The sequence below is a fragment of the Carya illinoinensis genome, chromosome 6 (genome assembly GCF_018687715.1).
Source record: "Carya illinoinensis cultivar Pawnee chromosome 6, C.illinoinensisPawnee_v1, whole genome shotgun sequence".
NCBI lineage: Eukaryota > Viridiplantae > Streptophyta > Magnoliopsida > Fagales > Juglandaceae > Carya > Carya illinoinensis.
In genome coordinates this window covers 5577362-5598985 of record NC_056757.1, presented here as the reverse complement: position 1 = coordinate 5598985, position 21624 = coordinate 5577362, and the positions used below count along the sequence as shown (strand labels likewise).

General features: G+C 36.1%; 2 protein-coding genes across 3 annotated transcripts; both read right to left on the bottom strand.

Annotated features, from left to right (window-relative positions):
• Window positions 1-1100: 1100 nt before the first annotated feature.
• LOC122312943 lies at window positions 1101-6151 on the bottom strand. 2 transcript variants are annotated; one of them, XM_043127618.1, is made up of 3 exons: window positions 5757-6151; window positions 5584-5673; window positions 1101-1547 (listed from the first exon to the last, which is right to left on the bottom strand). In XM_043127618.1, exons 1-3 carry the CDS (start codon window positions 6015-6017, stop codon window positions 1470-1472), a joined length of 429 nt encoding a protein of 142 aa, XP_042983552.1. In that variant the 5' UTR covers window positions 6018-6151; the 3' UTR covers window positions 1101-1469. The 2 variants fall into 2 exon arrangements, with proteins under 2 accessions (XP_042983552.1, XP_042983553.1); XM_043127619.1 differs by lacking the exon at window positions 1101-1547 and adding an exon at window positions 5082-5339.
• Window positions 6152-17350: 11199 nt separating this feature from the next.
• Window positions 17351-20950, bottom strand: LOC122314306 (transmembrane emp24 domain-containing protein p24delta3-like). Its single transcript, XM_043129808.1, has 4 exons — window positions 20546-20950; window positions 20151-20363; window positions 19939-20015; window positions 17351-17809 (listed from the first exon to the last, which is right to left on the bottom strand). Exons 1-4 carry the CDS (start codon window positions 20780-20782, stop codon window positions 17665-17667), a joined length of 672 nt encoding a protein of 223 aa, XP_042985742.1. The 5' UTR covers window positions 20783-20950; the 3' UTR covers window positions 17351-17664.
• Between the last annotated feature and the right edge of the window lie 674 nt (window positions 20951-21624).

Sequence of the window (21624 nt, the reverse complement as noted above, 5' to 3'; positions counted from 1 at the left end):
ATACAAATCTCAAATAGACAAACTTCATATAAATTATTTGTAAAAAAATAGGCTTTATTAATAAAAATAGTTTTTTGACACTTTCTTTTAAGTAGAATCCATTTTTTTTATAAGAAATTATATAAAATTTGTCTATTTAAAACTTGTACATATAATTTCTCTTATACTAATAACTAATTCTCGATGAAGTGCAAAAGTTGCTGTGGGTCTTCAAATCAACCATATTTACATCTCACTTTTTAATTTACAGTACTTCCTCCCCCCCCCCCCCCAAAAAAATAATTCTGTGGAGACAACTGTTGCTAATGCTAGAATAAGTACCCAACAAATCCTCCAGTCCAAATTCACTTGGTCTTTGATTATATATATATATATATATGCTTATCATGTTGGCTAAATCTGAGTGGGGATTATAATTTATATTTAAGTATCTTTTTACTGTACTTTTCTTCGCTGTCTAGAAAAGAAAAAGAGAGAGGCAGTGATCAGGGAAAGAGAAGACAGATCCTGCAGTCAAAATTCACCCCTTTTCCTTGTTCTTTTTAGAGAATAATTTGAATACAATACGACAACAAAGACATGATTTAGTGCAATTATTAAGAAACATAAAGCTTAGATGATCAGTACCTTCTGAACATAAATTTTAAATAAAGAACAATCCTTTTTTCTCATACAGGAAGCTATTAGTTGAAACCTACCAACCCCGGTAAATAGAGATTTTAAGGAAGAAGAGTATTTTAGTCATAAATAGATTATACAAAAATAATCATTCACAAAAGTAATCATACAAACTGACATAATTTCACGTGATATGTTAATTTTACTTTACAATAAAAATAACTTTACAATCTGATGAACCACATTAATTTATGTGATAACTTTTATATGATCTTTGTGGCTTTAGTATTTCTCTTTTAAGAAAACGTAACAGACTGTAACATAAAACTTCAATGCCGGTTTATACCATCATTGCAATTGGCTGCCATGTTCTGTCATGGTGTGATACATATGGGAGGAAATTTTTATATTACTTTATTTTTTCTATCATTTTCAAATCAGTAGCTGATAAAAGAACAGTCAAACCACAAGGAATGCCATGCTTTGTCTTTTGCAATCATAGATCAGCCATATTCATAAAAGCTTATGAAAATGAAGATACATATCAAACACTTTCTGGTCCTTTACTGGTACAGAAAATAAAATAAAGGAAAAAGGAGAGAATGGTGCTTGATGATGCAAATCACAGCTTCGGCCTTGAAACTTGATTTGTCTTTAAAGAAACGTGGAAAAGGAAGTAGAACAACTTCACAGAAGAGACAGAATGCCTGATTTGATTAATGTTCAAAGTTTACTTCCCTAAATCAATGTTAAAAAAATCGTAGTAGAATCATCCTTCGCACTTAAGATCTTTATATTAAAAAACAAAGAGCATCCTTGAGTATCGATCACTCAATGACCCTCGAATCCTCTTATTGTTTCAAAGCAGCTGCAATCTTCTTTTGGACGAGCTCCACTCCAAGACGTGGAGATAACCTAGGTAGGATTTCCTGAAACATATTGATGCTCGTGAGAGACATCACCTTCAAAACACAAGGAAACTTCTAGTTCACTTAACATAGTTCTAGTAAGGAATAGTCTCATATCACTTCCAAGCTTCTGGCATTTTGACCGACCCATTGAAATTCTATTGCCTCTTTTTAATAATAAGTATGTGGTGGTGATATGACAGTCAACCGAAGTTTTTGCCATTTAAAGCAAATTATCAGGATGACATGAATCTAGCTTTCCAAATGCAAACAACAAGCTTGAACCTTACAAACTTAATGCTGAAATCAGGCCTGACTAAAAAGCATCACTGCAGACTGTTTGAAAAAGGCGTGTACACGTGCATGTGTCACCTATGAGATTATGAAAGAGCAACAGGCAAAAAGAAAGAAAACCAAAATGTTCTAAATGAATGGGAACAAACGTGAAGTGCTTTACCGCTATATCACGTGGGGTAAAGGATAAACATGATATGGGAAACAATGATTCGCCTACAATGATTAAACACTGCTAGTTTTCCATTGCAAAACACAGCCTTTGCCAGCGGGGACCAACTTTAGCTAATAAGTTCGTGGGGGTACTACAGTGGGCGGATTATTGTACATTAGGTTGATTAGTTAAACCACGGGCTATATACTCGCTGATAGTCTGACCATATGATAATCAACTAGCAATATTTGTCTCAGCTATATTGTGTAGCTTACTCTGAATATTAAAAATAATGGAAGGGGCAGCTAATTAATGTATAAGACTGTTTAAACCCCACTGGACATTTATCATTGAAAAACTCTGCCCACTTAATTGAGGAATGATTGTCTACAGATATCACTTGGAAGAATGTGAAAGACTACTGTAGGCAAGAGCCTTCAGACTTCTAAAGCCTACATCTTAGAAAATTACCTGAGTTGTCTGATAGATGTAGAAACCATGGGCATTTGTTTTATCTTATATGGAATACCTAAGTATATATAATCACCAGTCTAGTATCTAGTAAAACAATGCTCATCAGAATCCAAGTTAACAAAACCATAGTGGTTGGAATGCAACATCTCTCTAACCAGTACATTTTATTGGACATGGGAGTGATCATTACAGGAAAGTTATCCATGATGGCCCAATACAACCTTGTCCAGGCCCACATACTATGGGCTGGTGTAAAACACAAGGATTCTTGTTTGACCAACATGCCCCACCATTAATAATGAGGATATATTGTTATTTCAAGTCTTAGGCCCTGTTTGGATGTTGAGATGGTCCTATCTCATCTGAACATCCAAGCACCACTCAAATACATACTTTTCAATTTCAAATCTTAACTTTTTCATCTAATCATTACAACTTTCCTACACTTCCAAACAAAATTCAAAAAATAATTTAACTTTTTCAAATCCTAAAACAAAAATAAGTTTAGAAAATGATTCTAACAATATATTAACTTTATAATATTTTATTCAATTTTTTTTTCTCTCATTTCCTAAAATCTCATAAAAACATCTTAACTCAAACCATTTAACTAATATTCACAAACCATTTCGCTATTATTCACAGATTTCTCATCTAATCTCATCAAATCCCATCTCAACATCCAAATGAGACCTTAAAGGATGTGTAAAGACCAGGAGAGCAAGGGTGATAAGAAAGAAGACAAGAAACCAAGGAGTGATGAAATGCAGGGTGTAGCAGAAGACCTTGCAACATAGTCTTACAACAAAGCTTGAATAAAAATGACCGATAGAATCAAGTTAACCCAACTACATGATCTCTCACAGTAATTTGATCATAGTCACTATTCACAAAAATCCGGTTGATGATGTATAGAAGTTTCAAATGACTGGTGGGTCTGAAACTTGTGTGTGAGCAGGCAATTTAGTACCAGTTTCATTGAGAAAGAGGGAAAAAAAAAAAAGCATATCACAGGGGTAACCCCCATATATTATCGGCAATTGAAAAGAAGCAGAGCCTACAATAAGCGAATCCAAGCCCTTCCAAGCCTGGGACCTTAAAAGTGTCATATGGGCAGAGAATGAGGAGAGATTTTTTTTTTTTTATAATTAAAGTGAGGAGAGATATCATCCTGAACTTCTTGAAGGCAATGGAAAATGATTTGTACAAGCCTAGGGTGTATAAGTCCCATGCAGGTCCTTTGAAAAAAAAATGAGACCCACATGAAAAGATCTACTTTTTCATGGTGGGTCTCATTTTTTTCAAAGAGTATGCACGGGATTTGCACATCCTAGGCCTATATTTAGCATTACTATTACGCAAATCAGTATTGAAAACTTACGGATTGAAGTATACAAGAGCAAGGAAGATTTTCTTAGATAAACTGTCCACGGGAAAAATTTGGAAATCATTTTGGCGTACATCGATGATGATTGAGTGGTCTCTTTTAGAAGGCTTTCCTAATTTATGAAAAGAAATTATAGGTGAGATTCCTAGAAGGCCACTAAAGTTCAAAGATATCCTAGTTTTTTCATCATCTGATCTAGAACTGTCTTTCTTTAGGTCCTACTTTATAATAGATAATAAATTCAACCGCCGAATAACCATTCAAAGGCACCCATAAATTACTTTTAATTACTGCACTCGGTGCACTGGTCCAGCCCCTCCACAGCACTCATTTATTCTTGATTGCAAAATTAAAAAAAAAAAAAACATAATTTACTTTGACCTTCTCCCCTTTATAATCACTGAACCAATCCTCTGGACCTAAATAATAAAAATTTTCTCCACCTATAATGATCAGAAGATCCCTAATCATAGAATCTAAGAGCTGTCCTACACATCACTATAGTTGAAATGACTGTCTTGAGGATTAAGTTATGATAGAAAACTCATGCATCAGAATTTGGAAACAGAATGATTAATCTGAGCATTGAGGCAAGCCTAGAAGGACATGAAAATGTTCTTTATTGTGAAAACAACAGTGGTGGCAGCAGCCTGTCAGATAGCAACACCTAGAACAAACCTTTTTATGAATATCTTGAAGGTCCCAGAGATTGTGCTAAACGTCATTGTGATGGTGTTGTGAATGTAGGATGGATAGGTTGTTTGGCTATGCAGAGAGGGTGAAGACGATGAACAAGCGGAATTCATCTTCCTCTCTAAGTTATTGATGTGCTGAAAGAAGGCTTTTTTAAGGGTTTCATTGGTTTACTTCTTGTGACACCCAATATGATAAGAATAATGGTAGGTAGTGTATCAGATCCCACATTGCTTGGGAATGAAAAGTTCTTGCTCTCCAATTGTATCACTGACTAATCTTTTTGGAGTATAGGTCATATAGTTTGGGCATTCGATTGAGCGTTACAAATGATATCAGAATCTATCCCAACCAGAAATGTGGAGCTTGAGCCATACCACCTACGATGATTGGCTCGACGAGGACGTTGGGAATTCAAGAGAGAGAGATTGTGATATCTCATATGATAAAGATAAGGGTAGGTGGTGTATGGGATCCCACATTACTTGGGAATGAAAAGTTTTTACTCTTTATAATGTTCCAATAGGACTTCAATTGTATCACTAACTCGTCCTTTTAGAGTATAAGCAATGTGATTTGGGCCTATCATTGGGGCATTACGCTTATAGACCACAGTTGTAACCATCCAACAACCCTTTTATACATCATACATCATAGCACCTTAAATGTACAGGTGCTACTCGCACATGCTATAACTAACTAAACAACCTTAGATGGTAGATCTGCTAAAAAGCGTCAGAAACTAATCCCACACACTACAGTGCATCATAACATAGTTTCAATCAGCAATGGCCGTCAATTAATTAAGAACCTGCATTGATGTGAAGTGGAAAAGATGTTGGAATATCTCAGCACATCCACTAGCAATTTTCTTTCTTTAATAAAGACTCAATGAATAACACGTAGGCTACAAATGCTACTTCAAAATCTTAAGCGCTGCGGCAAAGAAGAAATAGCTATATGAAGGCGAGGAACGTTGAACTTTGAGAAAATGTAAGACAACAAAATTAGCACAAAAAAAGATTTTGAATAACATAATTAAAAACAAAACTGACCTCAGTGCCATCAGAGAGTACTTTGGCTAACACGGGTATCTCATATTGATAAGCCATTTCCCACTCAGGATTGCTGGTTATATCCCTTATCTGACAAACTCACCGATACATTCACAATATACACGCATAAAATAAACATATACACACCCACACACACAGACGGACATATTTACCTGTAAATCAACATCGTGAAGGGAATCAGGACCGGCGAGTAAGAAGGCAGCCTGGAGTTTTTCTTTGAGGCCATCACACAAACAGCAACCGGGCTTTGAGTAGAGAACGAGCTTTCTTAAAGGAGCAGAGGAAGAAGTCGACGAAAACAAAGGGGAAGAAGCGAGAGGGGTGAAGACCCACCTGGGTATGGATCTTTGTCTCGTTAGCAACACCATTGAGGATGGTCTTGCCACTGCTGCGAATGCAGTTGCCATATTCATACATACAAATCCTCCGACCGGATAGCTTCCCCTAACTTTGGATTATATTTATGGGCCGTTCTCAAGATATTGACGTGTTTTTTATGATCTGCTCTCCAGCGGTCCAGACTCCAGCCCATTGATTAATAAAGGACTGTTCATCCCGGTCCGGCAACCCGACAGTTTTTAAAAACAATCAACTGTATATCAAACAAACGACGTCGTTTTGGATCCGGGCAAACCTTTTTGCACTGCAGAATCATATCCAGATCTCTCGTCTCTATTTCTTTCTCGCCGAAACCTTCGAGCTTCGGCCGCCGTTTCTCTCTCGCCGGACTTTTCAAGCGTCAGCTTCGACAGACAACGCCGCCGGAATTTTTTCCTCTGAACCTGTAGGTAAGTTACTCTCTCGTCGGTTTCTAGAAGATCCTTGCCTTTTCTTTGTCTCTTCAATAAGTTGGAAAATACTCAAAAAAAGGGAGAGGTTTTTCAGTAGCTAAAAGGAAGGGTTGATATATAGAAGTTAGAAATGTAGTTTTTTGGTTCAGGGGCGGAAAATGAAGTAGGGCTCATGCTTTAAACTATTAATTTTATACATTATTACATTTTTTTAGGCGAAAACTGTAAAAATCTACTGCTCGGATCTGATCAATATTTTCAGTCATATTTAAACTATTAAACAGCAATGATGATCTATACATTCAAAACTGCGTGAAATCCCCCACTTAAATCATCCGAATCTATAACTTTGCTTTCTATTCTTTCTGCTTTACTAATTTTATGGAGCTCTGAATTTAGTTCAACAATCTGCTTCCGTAACTTTTCTCCCTTATCTGGTAACCTGGCAATCATGGCCTAAAAATTAAAAAGACAAAAGAGAATAACGAAATAGTTGACCCAACAGTAAAAGGAAAAAAATAAAAAGAACAATCCGAGCAAACTACTTCTAATCAAGCAGTGCCATATCATTCAAAAAAAGCCCACCTTTTTTTATAAGAACAAAATTTTATTAAAAGGAAAGACTCAACCTTTTATAGTTTAAAGTTGAGTTTAAACTTTCATATAACCCCTAACTAAATTCAAAAGACCCAAAATGTTTGTTGGATAGCTATGGTCAAGATTTGTTAGTTAAGTTCTTGGTGGTGTTACCTTTTTGTTTTCCCTTATAAGTAGTTCTCAGTTGTTAATTCGAGAGTGGTTTCCATATCTAATTATTTTTTATAAGGTTTCTGATTTGATTGTCCCCAATGGCTGTTGTTCTTTGGACTTTTCCATTGTTTATGGTATTTCAGCCAATTTGTGTGAATGTGTTTAAGCTGGCATTAGTTGGACCCTACTTCAATGCAGGTGTGTCGTCATATATCAGTTTATAATAGTGTGTAAAGGAATTTGAGTTTAGAGTTTTGAAGAGAGAGGAAGTTAGTTTGTAAAGCCTTATATATTACTCTTGAAATTAGGCCAGTGACCAAGTTGGTGATACCTGTTCATGGATAGTTCATGAAAAGGTCGCACTCTGCACTAGCAAGTGATTCATGATTGGAACTGTTTATGCCTGACACTATCTGATTATGAACATGTTTTCAATAGCCTTGACATTTCTCAGAAGGAATAATTAATACAATTGTAACACTTTTTTTCCGTAGGGTAGAGATATTACTAACATACATAGTATAATGCTCGGTAAAGAGACTCAAAATTCTGAAATACCTCTTTTATCGGAAAGCATAAAAAACATTTAAAACTGAAATGAACATAATTGTCTTGAAACTGAAACGTAAAGTAAAAGAACATACACTGGTCCTACGAATGACTCTTATTCATAAAAGAAAAAAACTAATCTTGTGTGAACAACACTTATTCCTCTCTAAGTCTTTATACTAGATCTACTATTGGCCATCCAGCTCTGCGTCATCATAATCACCATCTGTGACAATAAAACATAAAAGAAAACAGAAAGACAAATAAAAAAATGAGTTGAATACTCAGTAGATAGCACATCATATCTTAAAATATTACTTAGCTTAGCATAGACTTAATTTTTTGAAAGACTCTTCATAACATACATATATCATCACAGCTTCACAATCATAACATAAACATAACTTAATTTAATACATACATATATCGTCACAGATTCACATAGCATATCTTCTCATCATTAACATGAGTGGAATCATACATTATCATGGCAAGCATGTAACATGAATGCATAAATGACGGACTTCATGCATTTCTAACAATCATTCATGACTTGTTTATCTTGTCTTTCAATTATCATATAGTGACCTACGCTTGAGTTCGTGGCACCGTATAACTTGTCATAACATGGAGTGAAACACGCTTGAGTCCATATTCACTTAACTTGCATAATTTATCATAACATGGAGTTTAACTTGCATAACTTGTCATAAGATGGAGTGAAACAAGCTTAAGTCCATGTTCCACTTAACTTACATAATTGATCATAACATGGAGTGAAGCACGCTTGGGTCCGTGTTTCACTTATATTGTGGTTAATCACGCTTGAGTCCGTGGCACCATCTTAGCATAACATGTGGTGAGCATGCTTGGGTTTGTGTCACCTTTAAACATTTATCTCTATTAATGCATGAGAACTTTCTTGAACTTCATGGACTTTTTTAGCATGGCATATTCTTGTACATGGCATGACACTACATGATTTAAGTATAACATTCCTTGGCATACATGATCTGAGTTCTAGATGAACGTTACATGACATACTTGATCTAAATACTTCATGACATTTCATAGCACATATGATTTAATCACTACAAGAATATTGCATGGCATACTCTTGTACATGACATAACATGGCATGGCACAACATGATCTAAACATTTTATGACATTTCATGGCATACATAATCTAAGTACTACATGAACATGGCATGATTTGGCTATGGCATACCTGACTTAAATTACTACATGAACATTTCATGGCTTCCATGTCATGATTTATCAAAGATCGTGAAAAGAATCTAACATAGTGTAGATAACCATCATAAGCACATCATTTTTTCATACATAACAATAATATATACAGTACGCATGCATTTATATGATCATACTATTTACCTCTTAGCACTGCTTCCTGATTCCCAACTTGTGGTGCGTTACCTATACGAGGTACTCGACGTTACTAATTTTCTGAAAAAAGTGCCAAAGCTTTCTAATTACTTAAAATCATAAATAGAGATAATTTAATACATATTCAATTAAAGATTACTACATAATAATATTATTCAAAACCCATAACATATCGCTTAATTTTCTATTTAAAAATATCTATTTTTTTTTTTATATCCATGGGTGTCCGGGCCAGTTTGCGCGCACCTCGCCTAATCCCATAGGGTCCTGAAGTTAATAGCCAGGTAAACCTCCAGTGGCTCTGAGGGGACTTGAACTGGTGACCATTGGGGAGCAAACCCAAGGCCTGACCAACTAAGCTACCCCTCAAGGTTAAAACAAGTTAATAGACAATTGGAATATTAATTAAAATAATAAACTAAAAAGTATACTTTTAAAAATACTTTAAAACCCTTAAAAATATAGGAAGGCCCAATTGAGGAAAATAGTCCACTTAAAAGAACAAGGTTTCTTCAAGAGGATTTATGGAAGCCTATAAAACAAGCCGACAAGGGTTTTAAGGGCAGAGAAACTACACAACCACTTCCCCAATAACGCCTTATTGAAACTACACAAGTTACGAACATCCAATCCACCAACATCAATAGGACAGCATACTTTTTCCACTTTTTTCTCCTCCCCCAAACCTCCCCACAAGAAAGCTCTATACAGTTTTTTCAATACGATCACTCCAACTGGTAAAGGGAATAAAGAAAGGAAATACGTTGGAATATTCGAAAGGGTACCCTTAATAAGGGTGATTCGACCCCCTTTAGATAAATACATCCTTTTCCAAGCCGCCAACCTTTTCTCAATCTCCTCAACCACCCTGTCCCAAATATACCTTGCCTTGAATGATGCCCCCAACGGGAAGGCCAAGATATTTCATGGGCAAAGAAGAAACTCTACAACCCAAAAATGATGCTAAATCATTAATATTATGAACAACTCCTACCAGGACCAACTCCGATTTACCCAAGTTCACTTTTAACCTAGAAATGGCTTGAAAACACAACAGTACAGCCCTCAATGCTTTAATCTGATCCTCAACAGCATCACATAAAATTAAAGTATCATCGGCAAAAAGTAAGTGCGATATGGAAGTAAAGCCATTAGAAGAAGAACCCACTGAAAAACCTGAAATAAATCCACCCCCTACAGTAGCCTCCTCCATACGACTAAAAGCTCCATAACAAGAATAAATAAGAAAGGAGATAACGGATCTCCTTGTCTCAAGCCCTCTTGAACTCTTAAAAAAAAGCCACCGTTAACTAAAACTGAAAACATAGCAGTCAAAATACATTGTCTAACCCAACCAAACCATTTGACACCGAAGCCGCATCTTCTAAGCATGTATATCAGAAAATCCCAGCTAACATGGTTAAAAGCCTTCTTCATGTCCAGCTTACAAAGAACCCCTGGGACACCTTCCTGAAGCCGACTATCTAAACACTCATTTGCAATCAACACAAACTGAATAATTTGTCGACCTCTAACAAAAGCATTTTGAGATTTTGAAATAATCTTCTCCATCACCGTGGTCATACGATTAGCCATAACCTTCAAAATTATCTTATAAATTCCACTCACCAAACTAATAGGTCGGAAATCTTTTAACTCCGAAGCACCTACTCTCTTAGGGATAAGAGAAATAAAAGTTGCATTCAACGACTTCTCAAACTTTTGATAATCATAAAATTCATGGAAAACCTGCATCACCTCCGCCCTCACTATCTCTCAACAATCTTGAAAAAAAGCCATAGTATAACCATCAGGACCCGGAGCTTTGTCTCTTCTCATCCCACAAACCACCCGATACAACTCATCCTCTTCAAACGACCTCTCAATCCAGTTTGCTGAAACAGAATCCAATGAATCAAAAAACAGCCCATTGAGTTTAGGTCTCCAATCCACTGTCTCAGTTAAAAGAGAACTATAAAACTGTACAGCATGCTCATGAATCTCATCAGGGGAAGACAACAGTATTATCAGCTTTGAGAAACTCAATGGCATTGTTACGTATATGAGAATTAGCCATTTTATGAAAGAAACTAGTGCATTTATCCCCATCGCTTTTGTACATCCTTCACCATCATCAACTTTCTCACCTTTGACACCTTTTCCCACATTGCAGCACTAGCAAAAAAGTTATTGATGGATCTTTTGGCTCTAAACTTAATAAATTATTGATTAATCATTTCTTATTATTTTTTTTATAAGAGGTAAATTTTATTGATATGAATGAAATAGGCAAAGTCTGTGTACACAGGAGATATACAAGAGAACACCTAAATACATTCTAGGATTCAAAAATTAAAACCAGAAATTCGTGAACATTGTTTCCATTAAACACAATAGCTGAAAACCAAAGCAATAAAGTGTGTAAAAAAAAAGTTCTGAAACTCCGCCGTTGTACGTTCCGTATCTTCAAAGTACCGTGCATTCCATTCATTTCATATTATTTGGCATCCTTTTTATTCTCCATTCCATACTGTTTACTATTTGTGCACGAATGAGCTATTTTCCATCAAACCAGCATAAAAGAAAACAGTAGGTTTGCCATTACTACTTTTTCTGCCTCTTTGGGTTGGTGCATGGTTTACTTTGCTGTGTTATGTTCCTAGAAATTATATACTCTTATCTTTTTCAAGTAGTTTGTGATTTTGCTTTGTTATATACAATTTTCTTGCTTTGGTGTGTTGATTGTTGATCTTTTGGTGGTTTGTTTTTCATTACTCAATAACAGATGGAAGAAGATACATTGAGTTGTAACGTTGGGGGTGGTGGGGGTGGTGATCACTCTTCTTCTATTCCCGTGGATGTAGAGGAGCATGGGAGTCTTCCAACACCTTCATCCACAAATACACAAAACCCTACACATTCTGCCCCATCTTTAGCCAAGAGACCCAAAAAAGCATCTAGCAATCAATCGGTGGTATGGGAACACTTTACTAAAGTGGAGCCTATTGACTGTGATAACTTGAAAGCTCAGTGCAATTATTACGCCAAGTTGTTTAATTGCCACTATAAGAATAGTACTTCATTCATGATGCACTACCTTCACAATACTTGTGAAACTTCTCCACTTAGAATTAAAAGAGTTCAAAAAAGTCAAACTTCGAGTGTTAAAAGAGATGCAAAGAAACGAGTGTGTAATCCACCAGGGCTTGTGAAGTATGATTTAGAAAAACTTAGGGTGTCAACCGCTAAGTTTTTTATTAGGTGTGAATTGCCTTTTAGGCTTGTGGAGGACAATGGGTTTATAGAGTTCATGGCTGATGTGGAGTCTAGATTTACTTTGCCATCCCAAACCACTTTACAAAGGGATTGTATTAAGTTGTATCGCAAAGAGAAGATAAAGTTAAAGAAATTGTTGGGTGGTCAAAGGATTTATCTTACCACCGATACTTGGACATCGGTGCAAAATATGAGCTACTTGTGTATTACTGCACATTTCATTGATTGCAATTGGAGATTGCATAAGAAAATTCTGAAGTTTTGCCAAATTCCTGACCATAAGGGAGAAACTATTGGGAGGGTATTGGACTTGGGATTACATGAGTGGGGGATTGATAAAATTTTAACCATCACCGTTGATAACTCCTCCTCAAATGTTGTTCCCATTGATTACATGAGTAGGAGGATAAAGGACAATAATTGTACCATATTGGGTGGTGAATTTCTTCATGTGAGGTGTGCTGCCCATATATTAAACTTGATTGTTATGGATGGTTTGAAAGATGTTTACGACTTGGTAACAAGAATTAGGGATGCCATCAGACATGTGAAGTCTTCACCTTCAAGATTTGCCAAGTTCAAGTCTTGTGCGGTAAGGGAAAATATTGGTGGGAGGATGATTTGTTTAGATGTTCCTACTAGATGGAACTCCACGTATTTGATGTTGAGTACTGCTGAAAAACATCAAGCAGCATTTGAACAATATGTTTACGAGGATGCTCAGTTCGTGAACCCCACTTGTGATGATTGGAAAAATGCACGAATATTTGTAGAGTTGTTGAAAATTTTTTATTTTGTTTGCATTGAACATTTCTGGTTCTTTATATGTGACTACTAATGTATATTTTCAGTAACTGTGCATGATTGAAGACGTATTAAATGATATGTGTATGAGTGATGATATTATCACTAATACCATGGGCAAAAATATGAAAAATAAGTATGACAAGTATTGGGGTAGCATAGATAGGTTCAACTTGATGATATATGTTGCTTTTGTGCTTGATCCACGATATAAGATAATTGCTTTGAGGTTTTGGTTGAAAATGTGCAAAGGGGATGAGTTGGTGGATAGGATAGAGGCAAAGGTTAAACTCCTTTTAAGCCGCTTGATCGAGCAATACGATACATTTCGTGTGGCTAATGGGGGAAATTCTAATGTGGCTCAAAAAATGCCAAGCACTACTTCTAATGAGACGACACCGCCTCCAAGTAAATTAGAAATCATGCTTGCCAAATTCCTTGAGGAGCAGGGTTTTATGGAGTCTAAATCAGAACTAGAGAGGTGTTTGTCCAATGAGTTTGTAAAACGGTCACTCGATTTTGATATTTTAGATTGGTGGATAATTAATGCCGTGAATTATTCTATCCTTGCTGAGGTAGCACATGATGTGTTAGCATTCCCCATTTCCACTTTTGCCTTGGAGTCTGCATTTAGTACTAAAGGATGCATCTTGGATCCTTTTAGAAGTTTATTGTCTCTAGAGATTGTTGAAGCCCTCATTTGCACCCAAAATTGGTTAAGGACAAAGCCAGTCGACATCGGGAACTTAGAAGAATACTTAGAATCGATTGAACTTGAAGGTGAATTTATATATAAGTTACTTGAAACTTGAAATCTTGTTTGTATTAGTTTATTATCTTTTTAACTAAGTTTATTTTTTATTTTTTTAGATGATCATCCAACTTCATCTTCAGTGTGATGAGGACCAAGCGTTAACTTTTGTTGATAGAGTTGTAAGTGGCTCTCATATTAACTTTTCTTCTCTCTTTGCCGACATTATACATTCTGAATTTCTTCAACTTTCTTTTATAACTCATGCTAAATTGCTCCTCCGTTAATGGTAATGATCCAAGGATGGCTAGCTGCCAGAATTGCTGTTATGGATGGGGCATCTTGGATTGTTTTTCTGCATCAATGGAGGCATGTTTCGCCTTGGTTATTGTTTTGTCGTCATCTTTGTCATTCTTGGCATAGCTTATGGTTTCCTTGCTGCCACCATGGCCATTTAGAGGATCTGGCAGACTACCACATCTTTACAGAATCTCACTAAGGTTAATCTCTGAACCAAGCTCTCCTGCAAATCTTCCTCGCAAAGTATTGGTTTTGTGGTATGGGAGTCATTAATCGGCCAAGAACTTAGCTCTCTGAGCATCCTCCTCACTCATTACTTAGCTTTCAATTATCACAGTGTTTTCTCATGGCCTCTCCTTTTTCTTCTCTGCTGGCTGTACAATTCATGACCTTTATATCAGTAGAGGTATATAGAAAAGGGGTGTGTGTGTGTGTGTGTGTTAGGTCACATTCATACATTCTTGGCCTTTATCCTAGCAATCTCTTACATGATTCGTTTGTATGTACGTACATGATTCGTTTGTACCTACGTATATGGATGCCGTTTGAAGTAATAATTTTTATTGGTTCTTTTGCAGTTGGAGCGGAGAAGACTATACGCCAAGCACCTGGCTTGATGCATCCTTCTTCAACACCATTGTCAAATAATGACAGCAAGCAATTATAGTGATTCACATATTGTAATTTTGTGCTTTTGTAATGTATAAATACCAAACAATGTAAATATGCAGTGGATTGCATTATGCATTGCATGCTTTTTACATGATTAATATTGGATTTTTTTTTTTTTAACATGCAATTAGTTGTTTATACCTATAGTTATTTTTTACACAAAATTTAGTTTTCTAGTTTGATATATTTTTATTATTATGGACAATGTTCAATGCAATTAGTATTACCTCCTTAACATTTTTAAAAAAATAATAATAAAATATAATTTTTTATTAAAAAAAGAAAAAGAAAATAAATAAATAAATAATTCTATGATTTAACAAGAACTAGGGAGTAATGTCCTGTTGGAGTATACGTACACATATTTTCCATATTTTCACGTCTTCATTATTAGTAGTGCATAATTTTTAAGTTGGTTCACACTGCTGACATGACTTAATTTGATTTGATTTATAAGAGATTAAAAATTAAGATCTCTTATAAATTAAATCATGTAGTGTCAGTAATGTAGAATGTGTGTCAACAACACTGGCTTGCAAATAGTAAGACTATTTTTACCCATATGAAAGGAATGCCAGTCCTTACTTTCCCACACATTCAGTTTTTTATGATAGGATGGTACCAACTACCAACTACCAATCATCTTAATCTAATTGTTGCAGGCCTTGGCTGTGCAAGTAAGCAAGCCAACGACATAGGATGCCTTTAAAATTACATTGCAGCAAAAGTGTTCCTTGACGAAGGATTTCCTAGTACGTGAAGGAGATGCCGGTATCAAAGCCTCGTGACAAAATGTTGAATCGACAAACGTGGGGAAACCGACATCATGTTCTTATATTGTTGCTGTTAATATCATTAATTTGAATTATAGTGCTGAATTGTGATTTTTTGTTGTTTTAATATTGGAAAAAAGTATATAAATCTCATAGAAAGTAGGCAAAGTGTTGTTGAATGCAATACAAATAATTGGAATATGTTTACCATCGTTTATGTTCAAATTAAGCATTAATAAGTTAATCAGGAAAGATGAAAACTTTTCCCGACCAGCATTAAAAGATCAATACCAAAGCAAAATAAAAATGTTACTTTTCCTAATTAAAAATTTATGCGAGGCTAATTAATTTTTTTTTGGAAAACTCTTAAGCCAATCATTTTCGTGCACCCCTTGCGCACGAGAATGACTTGGTGAGCCACAATAATAAAAAAAAGAGTTTTGCTACATACAAGTACAGTCGCACACTAATCTATATACCAATACTGATTTATTCTTACTTAAAATTTAAATTAACATTGTTTTCAATAAAATTTACTTTTTGATCAATCACATCACATTGGTGCATAGATTAGTGCACAATTATGCTTACAACTATATTTTTCCATAAAAGAAATGTGTTTCATGAATAAAACACTGAGTAAGTGATGCAACAATGCGCTTCGTCGTAGACTATAAGAGAAGACATCGTCCTCCTTCATGTGCTCTTCTCCACTATGAACTGTAGCCAGATCCAAAGCCCACGCCTTCACTTCTCTTCTCTACTTTGAACCATAGCCAGATCCAAAGCCCCCATACATTTTGTCGCAAATTGAGAGACGACGTCATCCGCCTCCATGTGCATTGCCTTCGCTTCTCTTCTCCATTCTAAACCGTAGCCAAATCCAAAGTCCCCATACGTTTCATCCCTCGTAAGAAGCCCGCGTAGCATTGTGGTCCCCTAAGAGAATCCTTGTGCTCAAAAGCTATCATTGTCTTTCTGCCACCTGCAATCTATGGTTGCACCACTTCAATTGACTTTGTTTTGCAACCAAAAAATAGAGCAAGTCCACCCCATGTTCGAAGGTCTTCGTGTTCTTTGCAACGCCACCTTATGCCACCTTCCGCCTAGGATGTGCCACCGTTGCGAAGGTTGAGGCCCAATGTAGTATGCACTTTCGTGTTACACCATGCATGCTTGCACCGTAAGCTTCTCAGTCATTCTCCCTCTTGGTTTTCTCTCTCACTCTGTCTCTCTCTATGTCTTGGCGTTGCACATAGGAGTATCTACCACCTCACACAATCTCCTCCCTTAGTGAGCCTTTTCTTCCATGTCCCACAGCTATGTGTTACTCTTATTGAAGAGTGTGTGTGTGCGAGCAAGCCTTCTCTCTGTGTTTTTCATTTTAGTTTGAGAGTTTTGCTACATACAAGTACAGTCGTGCACTAATCTGTGTACCAATACTGATTTATTTATACTTAAAACTTAGATTAACATCATTTTTAATAAAATCTACTTTTTAGCCAATCACATCACATTAGTACACAAATTAGTGCACAATTATATTTACAACTATATTTTACCTTAGTTTAAACTGCTGCCACGTCACCTGAAGTGCGCAAGTCGCAATTCTATATAGAAGAACTGTTAATTTGAATAGACACTCAATTTTAAAGTGAACACAAAGAGAGCTTTGTTGCCAACTTGCCACATTAATCTGTTAATCTTAATATGATCTTCAGTATATTAAAACTAATCTTAACAGCAACAAATGATACACCTGCGGTTATCACTTCATCTTCCTCTCTCTTAACCAAATATTGTGCAAAATATTCATACCGTCCATTATGATAAAAGAATCAACCCCTCTTTCCCCAGACAGAAAATATGAAACCGAGAAAAAAAAAAAAAAACTGAAAAAGTAACTACGGTACAACAAGGAAAGACTGATTCCAAACTTTTCCACTCTTGTGACGATTTGCATCAGAACCAATAAAGGATACGATCTATATGAGCCTCTTCTTTCGAAAGTAGCGCTTCAAGTGCAACAACTGCAAACCTGAAACAATAATGCAGACTCCGAGGGACATGATACTGTACCAAGCAACTCTAGCATTCGTTGATTCGCTGACTTCCCTCATATCCGCTTCCCTGTGTAATTCAAAAATATGGGAAGAAAAGGAGTTCAATGTTCGCATTAATATCAATAGTTCGAGCATATAGTCTACATGCTTTTTTTCTAAATTTCTAATGTTTTATACAAAGAGTACTACATCTCCTCCAATGTTGGGTTTGGATGGGTAGGGGAAAGAAAACATGTGATGAAAATATGTCAGCAATTCCCTATAGAACACCTATAAATTTTGGTATGGAATCTTAGGAAGAAGAGATACTAAAAATCCATTTGTTCTCTTTACTGTCTCCAATCTTAGGGAATTTAATCTTGTAGAATAGACTAATAGAATGTCTATCTTCCATCCTATTATCGAGACTCTTGCCATTTGAACTTTGTAGCATTCTTGAACCACCCCCCCCCCCCCCCCCCCCCCCCCCCCCAAAAAACAAAACAAAAAAAAACAGACAAAACAAAAGTAAAACGAGAGACAGGAAAAAAAAAATGAAATAATAAAACCTTGATAACCTTTTTTTTTTATAAGTAATAAAACCTTGATAACCTACTCTAGGAGGCAAACATCAAACACAACTTTTCCATTTTCTCTCCCAACAATAAGGCCAAAAATAAAAATCTCAAATCAATCAAATGAAAATTACTTCCTATTTAGTGAAATTACCTTAACTGTGATAAAAGGTTTTGGAAACTTCAACCAACGGTATACTCAGTAACAAAATGAAGTCTTGATGGTTGAATTCTAAGAGACTGGTCTTGGACATGGAAAGTGTTACAGAAAATGAAATCATGGGCATGGCATAAGATGAAAGGTATGGTGGGATGGTGGGAAATGGTGGCCCTACTTCCTTTTGGTATGACAACTTCCACCCCTCTGGTCCTCGCCAGTAAGTTTGGGAACAATTTCATCTCGGCTTCTGGTTTAGGAGAGGAAGCAAAAAGGAAAGGAGGGGGGGGGGGGGGGGGGGGGTGTGTTGTGGGAGCGGGGAATCGACGAAGTGATGAGGAGAACCGAGTGGGTTCTCTGAATGGGCAAGAGATCAGTGATGATGTGTATAATTACTCAAAGCCCAACTTTAGGACTAGTGACAGTATTTTCCCTGGATGCTCCTAATCGACAGTTTCTATTAAGCTTCTTGACATGATATTTAGTTTTTGGAAAATGCTAGTTGAACCGATAAAAGTGACCGATTGAATTTTTTATTTTTTATTTTTTTAACTTAATTGTTAAAGGAGTGAATATTAGTGAATTGGTATTTTTTTATTTTTAAAAATTTTTTTAAACTGTGTAAAAATATGATTAAAAGAAAAGAGGAAAAAAAAAGTGCATTTGCACTTATCGGTCCACTTCTTAGGTTAAATCATCGGTCCAAGTAGCACGATCCTTAGCTTTTATAGCCCTCAGGCACTGACATCACATTGTGTGGCACAGAAAATCCATCCCACCATCCATTCATCCTTTCACCAGCCAATGGGAGCAAATTGTCCACCCAGGACCTCTTGAGAAACCACGGAACTTTTCACATAGTGAAGGGTTCTTTGTGTGGTGGAATAGACGAAACTTTGGATCATTTGTTTTACTCCTGCCAGTTATATTCTGAATGGCAGTCTCTCTGTGGGAAAGGCAACATATCATGGGTCAGCAACAATTTGGAAGACAATTGAATGGCTAGTAGTTTGACCGAGTTTGCTCCAAAAATCTCTGGCATCTCACATGAGAGAAATCCTAGTGTCAAGGTACATCTAGAGAAGTTTGTAACGTGATCACGCACAAGGTATGGGTCATGGAAATTATCAGATAGTAAATTATTAGGGATAATTAACTGTTGTTAGGATAGTAAATTGTTGTTTGGCTCGTGTTCTGCGCAAGGTCTTTGAAAACTGCTTTTTTGGTGGTTCTTAGCTGTAAGAATTTGGTTCTTAAATATAACAATACAAGGAGAAGCACATCAAAACAAGGGAGCACAGTATAAACTTGACGAATTCGAAATGTATATATATATATATAAATATATACATGTATCTATATTGTTTCCCTGAAAGAATGGGGAGGAGGATGAGTTCCTGCATTGAATTCCCACAATATGCGTATGTATAACATGGGAACGAAAGAAAATAAATATAAAAATGAAGAAGAAAAAGAGGTAAGTACCTGGTCTTGAGATAAAGGAGATTCTCATGGATGGCTTGCACTGCTCCTTCGAGTTTTCGTAGCTCAAGCTCAACACCCTATATTTGACGAGCTTAATAAGACGAAGAAGGGAAAGAAAATTGTATAGATACATTAAAGTATCGTACAAAGTTTCAGGGGAATTAAGGTTTTTTTTTTTTTTTTTTTTTCTTTTTTTTTTGTAGTGAACCCACCTCTATTCTCTCTTTCCTTGCAACAGACTCCCAATCCTGAGCAGCAATTCCAGTTCTCCAGTCAAGGCTAAGGGTTGTTTCTCCACCTTCTTGGCGGTTCCCGTCTAGCCAGAAACAAGCCAAGTAGTTGCCAGACTCGGTAGTCGTAAACGCAAACTGACCATGGGTCACATTTTCTTGGTGATAAAGATTGTTACCAAAAGGAGACGTCACCTGAAGAGAAAAACCCTTAGGACCCAAAATTTGCAGAAAGAACTCGATTCATCCAAATTTCAGAAAAAACAATGATTTTCTTGCTTGCAGAAGGATCAATCTAAAATCATCGCCAGAAATCTAAAAGAAACGAAAAAAAACACAAAGGGTAGAAATTCAGAGAGGAAATCGGAGAAAAGTACCCGAGCAGAGACAGTGGAAGTATGGTGGGATTGGGCAACCTCATCGACGACGTAGTAATCGGCCAGAACAACGATTTTGTTCTGGATTTCCTCGGACACGCACTTCGTGCCGGAACTCGGGAGGGTCAACCATACCGCTTCAGCTACAGGTAGTAGGAGAAGATGACTCATCGAGCAGAAGATCACGAAAAAGAGCCAAGCAATAACTGGAGCGCGTGTGCTCATGTTATGAGCCATGTCGAGGGAGGAAGGAGGTTTCTCACCTTCTCAGATCTCAGAGCGCTTTGTTCGTTCGAGTTTGCGGGAAAAAGTAGGTGCTCCGGTGTCTGTCAAACCAAAAGGTTTATCACGCAAGCCGTGAGATGCGAGAAAAATTGTGGAGGGCGCGTGAAAACTAGGCTGCGAGTTGGTATGGTGTAGGGAGCCACGGCTTTCCCTTGACATTTGACGCATAACAAGTTTCAATTGTCCAATAAAATTCGGGCTTGGCTGTCCACGGAGGAAAAGGCGCTGCAAGAACATCCAACGTGTTTGCAATCTCAATGCCTCGGCGCGTTTGATTTCACTCGCACTTTCGTCCCGAGCACTGTCTCGTCTAATTCTAATCTCAATATTCAAATATTTTAAATATAAATATCTTTTAATTTAAAATTTTTTGTATGAACACTACATGATCATTCTATTTTTTGTTAACTTTAAAATAAAATATAAAAAATAATTTAACTTTTTTTAAATATTGAAATAAAAATTATATTAAAAAATTATATTTTAACAATATTTTAATTTTAAAATATTTTTATTTAACTTTTTTCTCTTTTTTTAAAGTCTTATAAAATATATTAATTCAAACTATTTTACTACTATTCACAAATGATTTCATCACTATTTACAAATTTTTCATTTTATAATAACATCCAAATGAGACTTTAGTTATTGATAAATTTCACAAAAATAAATCATAAACTAACCTAACTTGATGTAATATATTAGATTGTAAAACTACTTTTATTATAAAATAAATATATCGTATCATATAAAATAATGTCAATTTATAATTTTATTTTTGTTAATTTTTTTTT

What these genes read in the sequence shown, in the direction of transcription:
- LOC122312943 (XM_043127618.1), bottom strand. Translation starts at nt 6,017, where the DNA reads ATGAATATGGCAACTGCATTCGCAGCAGTGGCAAGACCATCCTCAATG. An exon ending in TTCACGATGTTGATTTACAG is followed by an intron (nt 5,674 to 5,756) that starts GTAAATATGTCC and finishes TGAGTTTGTCAG; the next exon opens with ATAAGGGATATAACCAGCAA. An exon ending in TACTCTCTGATGGCACTGAG is followed by an intron (nt 1,548 to 5,583) that starts GTCAGTTTTGTT and finishes AATATGTTTCAG; the next exon opens with GAAATCCTACCTAGGTTATC.
- LOC122314306 (XM_043129808.1), bottom strand. Translation starts at nt 20,782, where the DNA reads ATGGCTCATAACATGAGCACACGCGCTCCAGTTATTGCTTGGCTCTTT. An exon ending in CAAGGAAAGAGAGAATAGAG is followed by an intron (nt 20,016 to 20,150) that starts GTGGGTTCACTA and finishes CGTCAAATATAG; the next exon opens with GGTGTTGAGCTTGAGCTACG. An exon ending in CTCCTTTATCTCAAGACCAG is followed by an intron (nt 17,810 to 19,938) that starts GTACTTACCTCT and finishes TGAATTACACAG; the next exon opens with GGAAGCGGATATGAGGGAAG.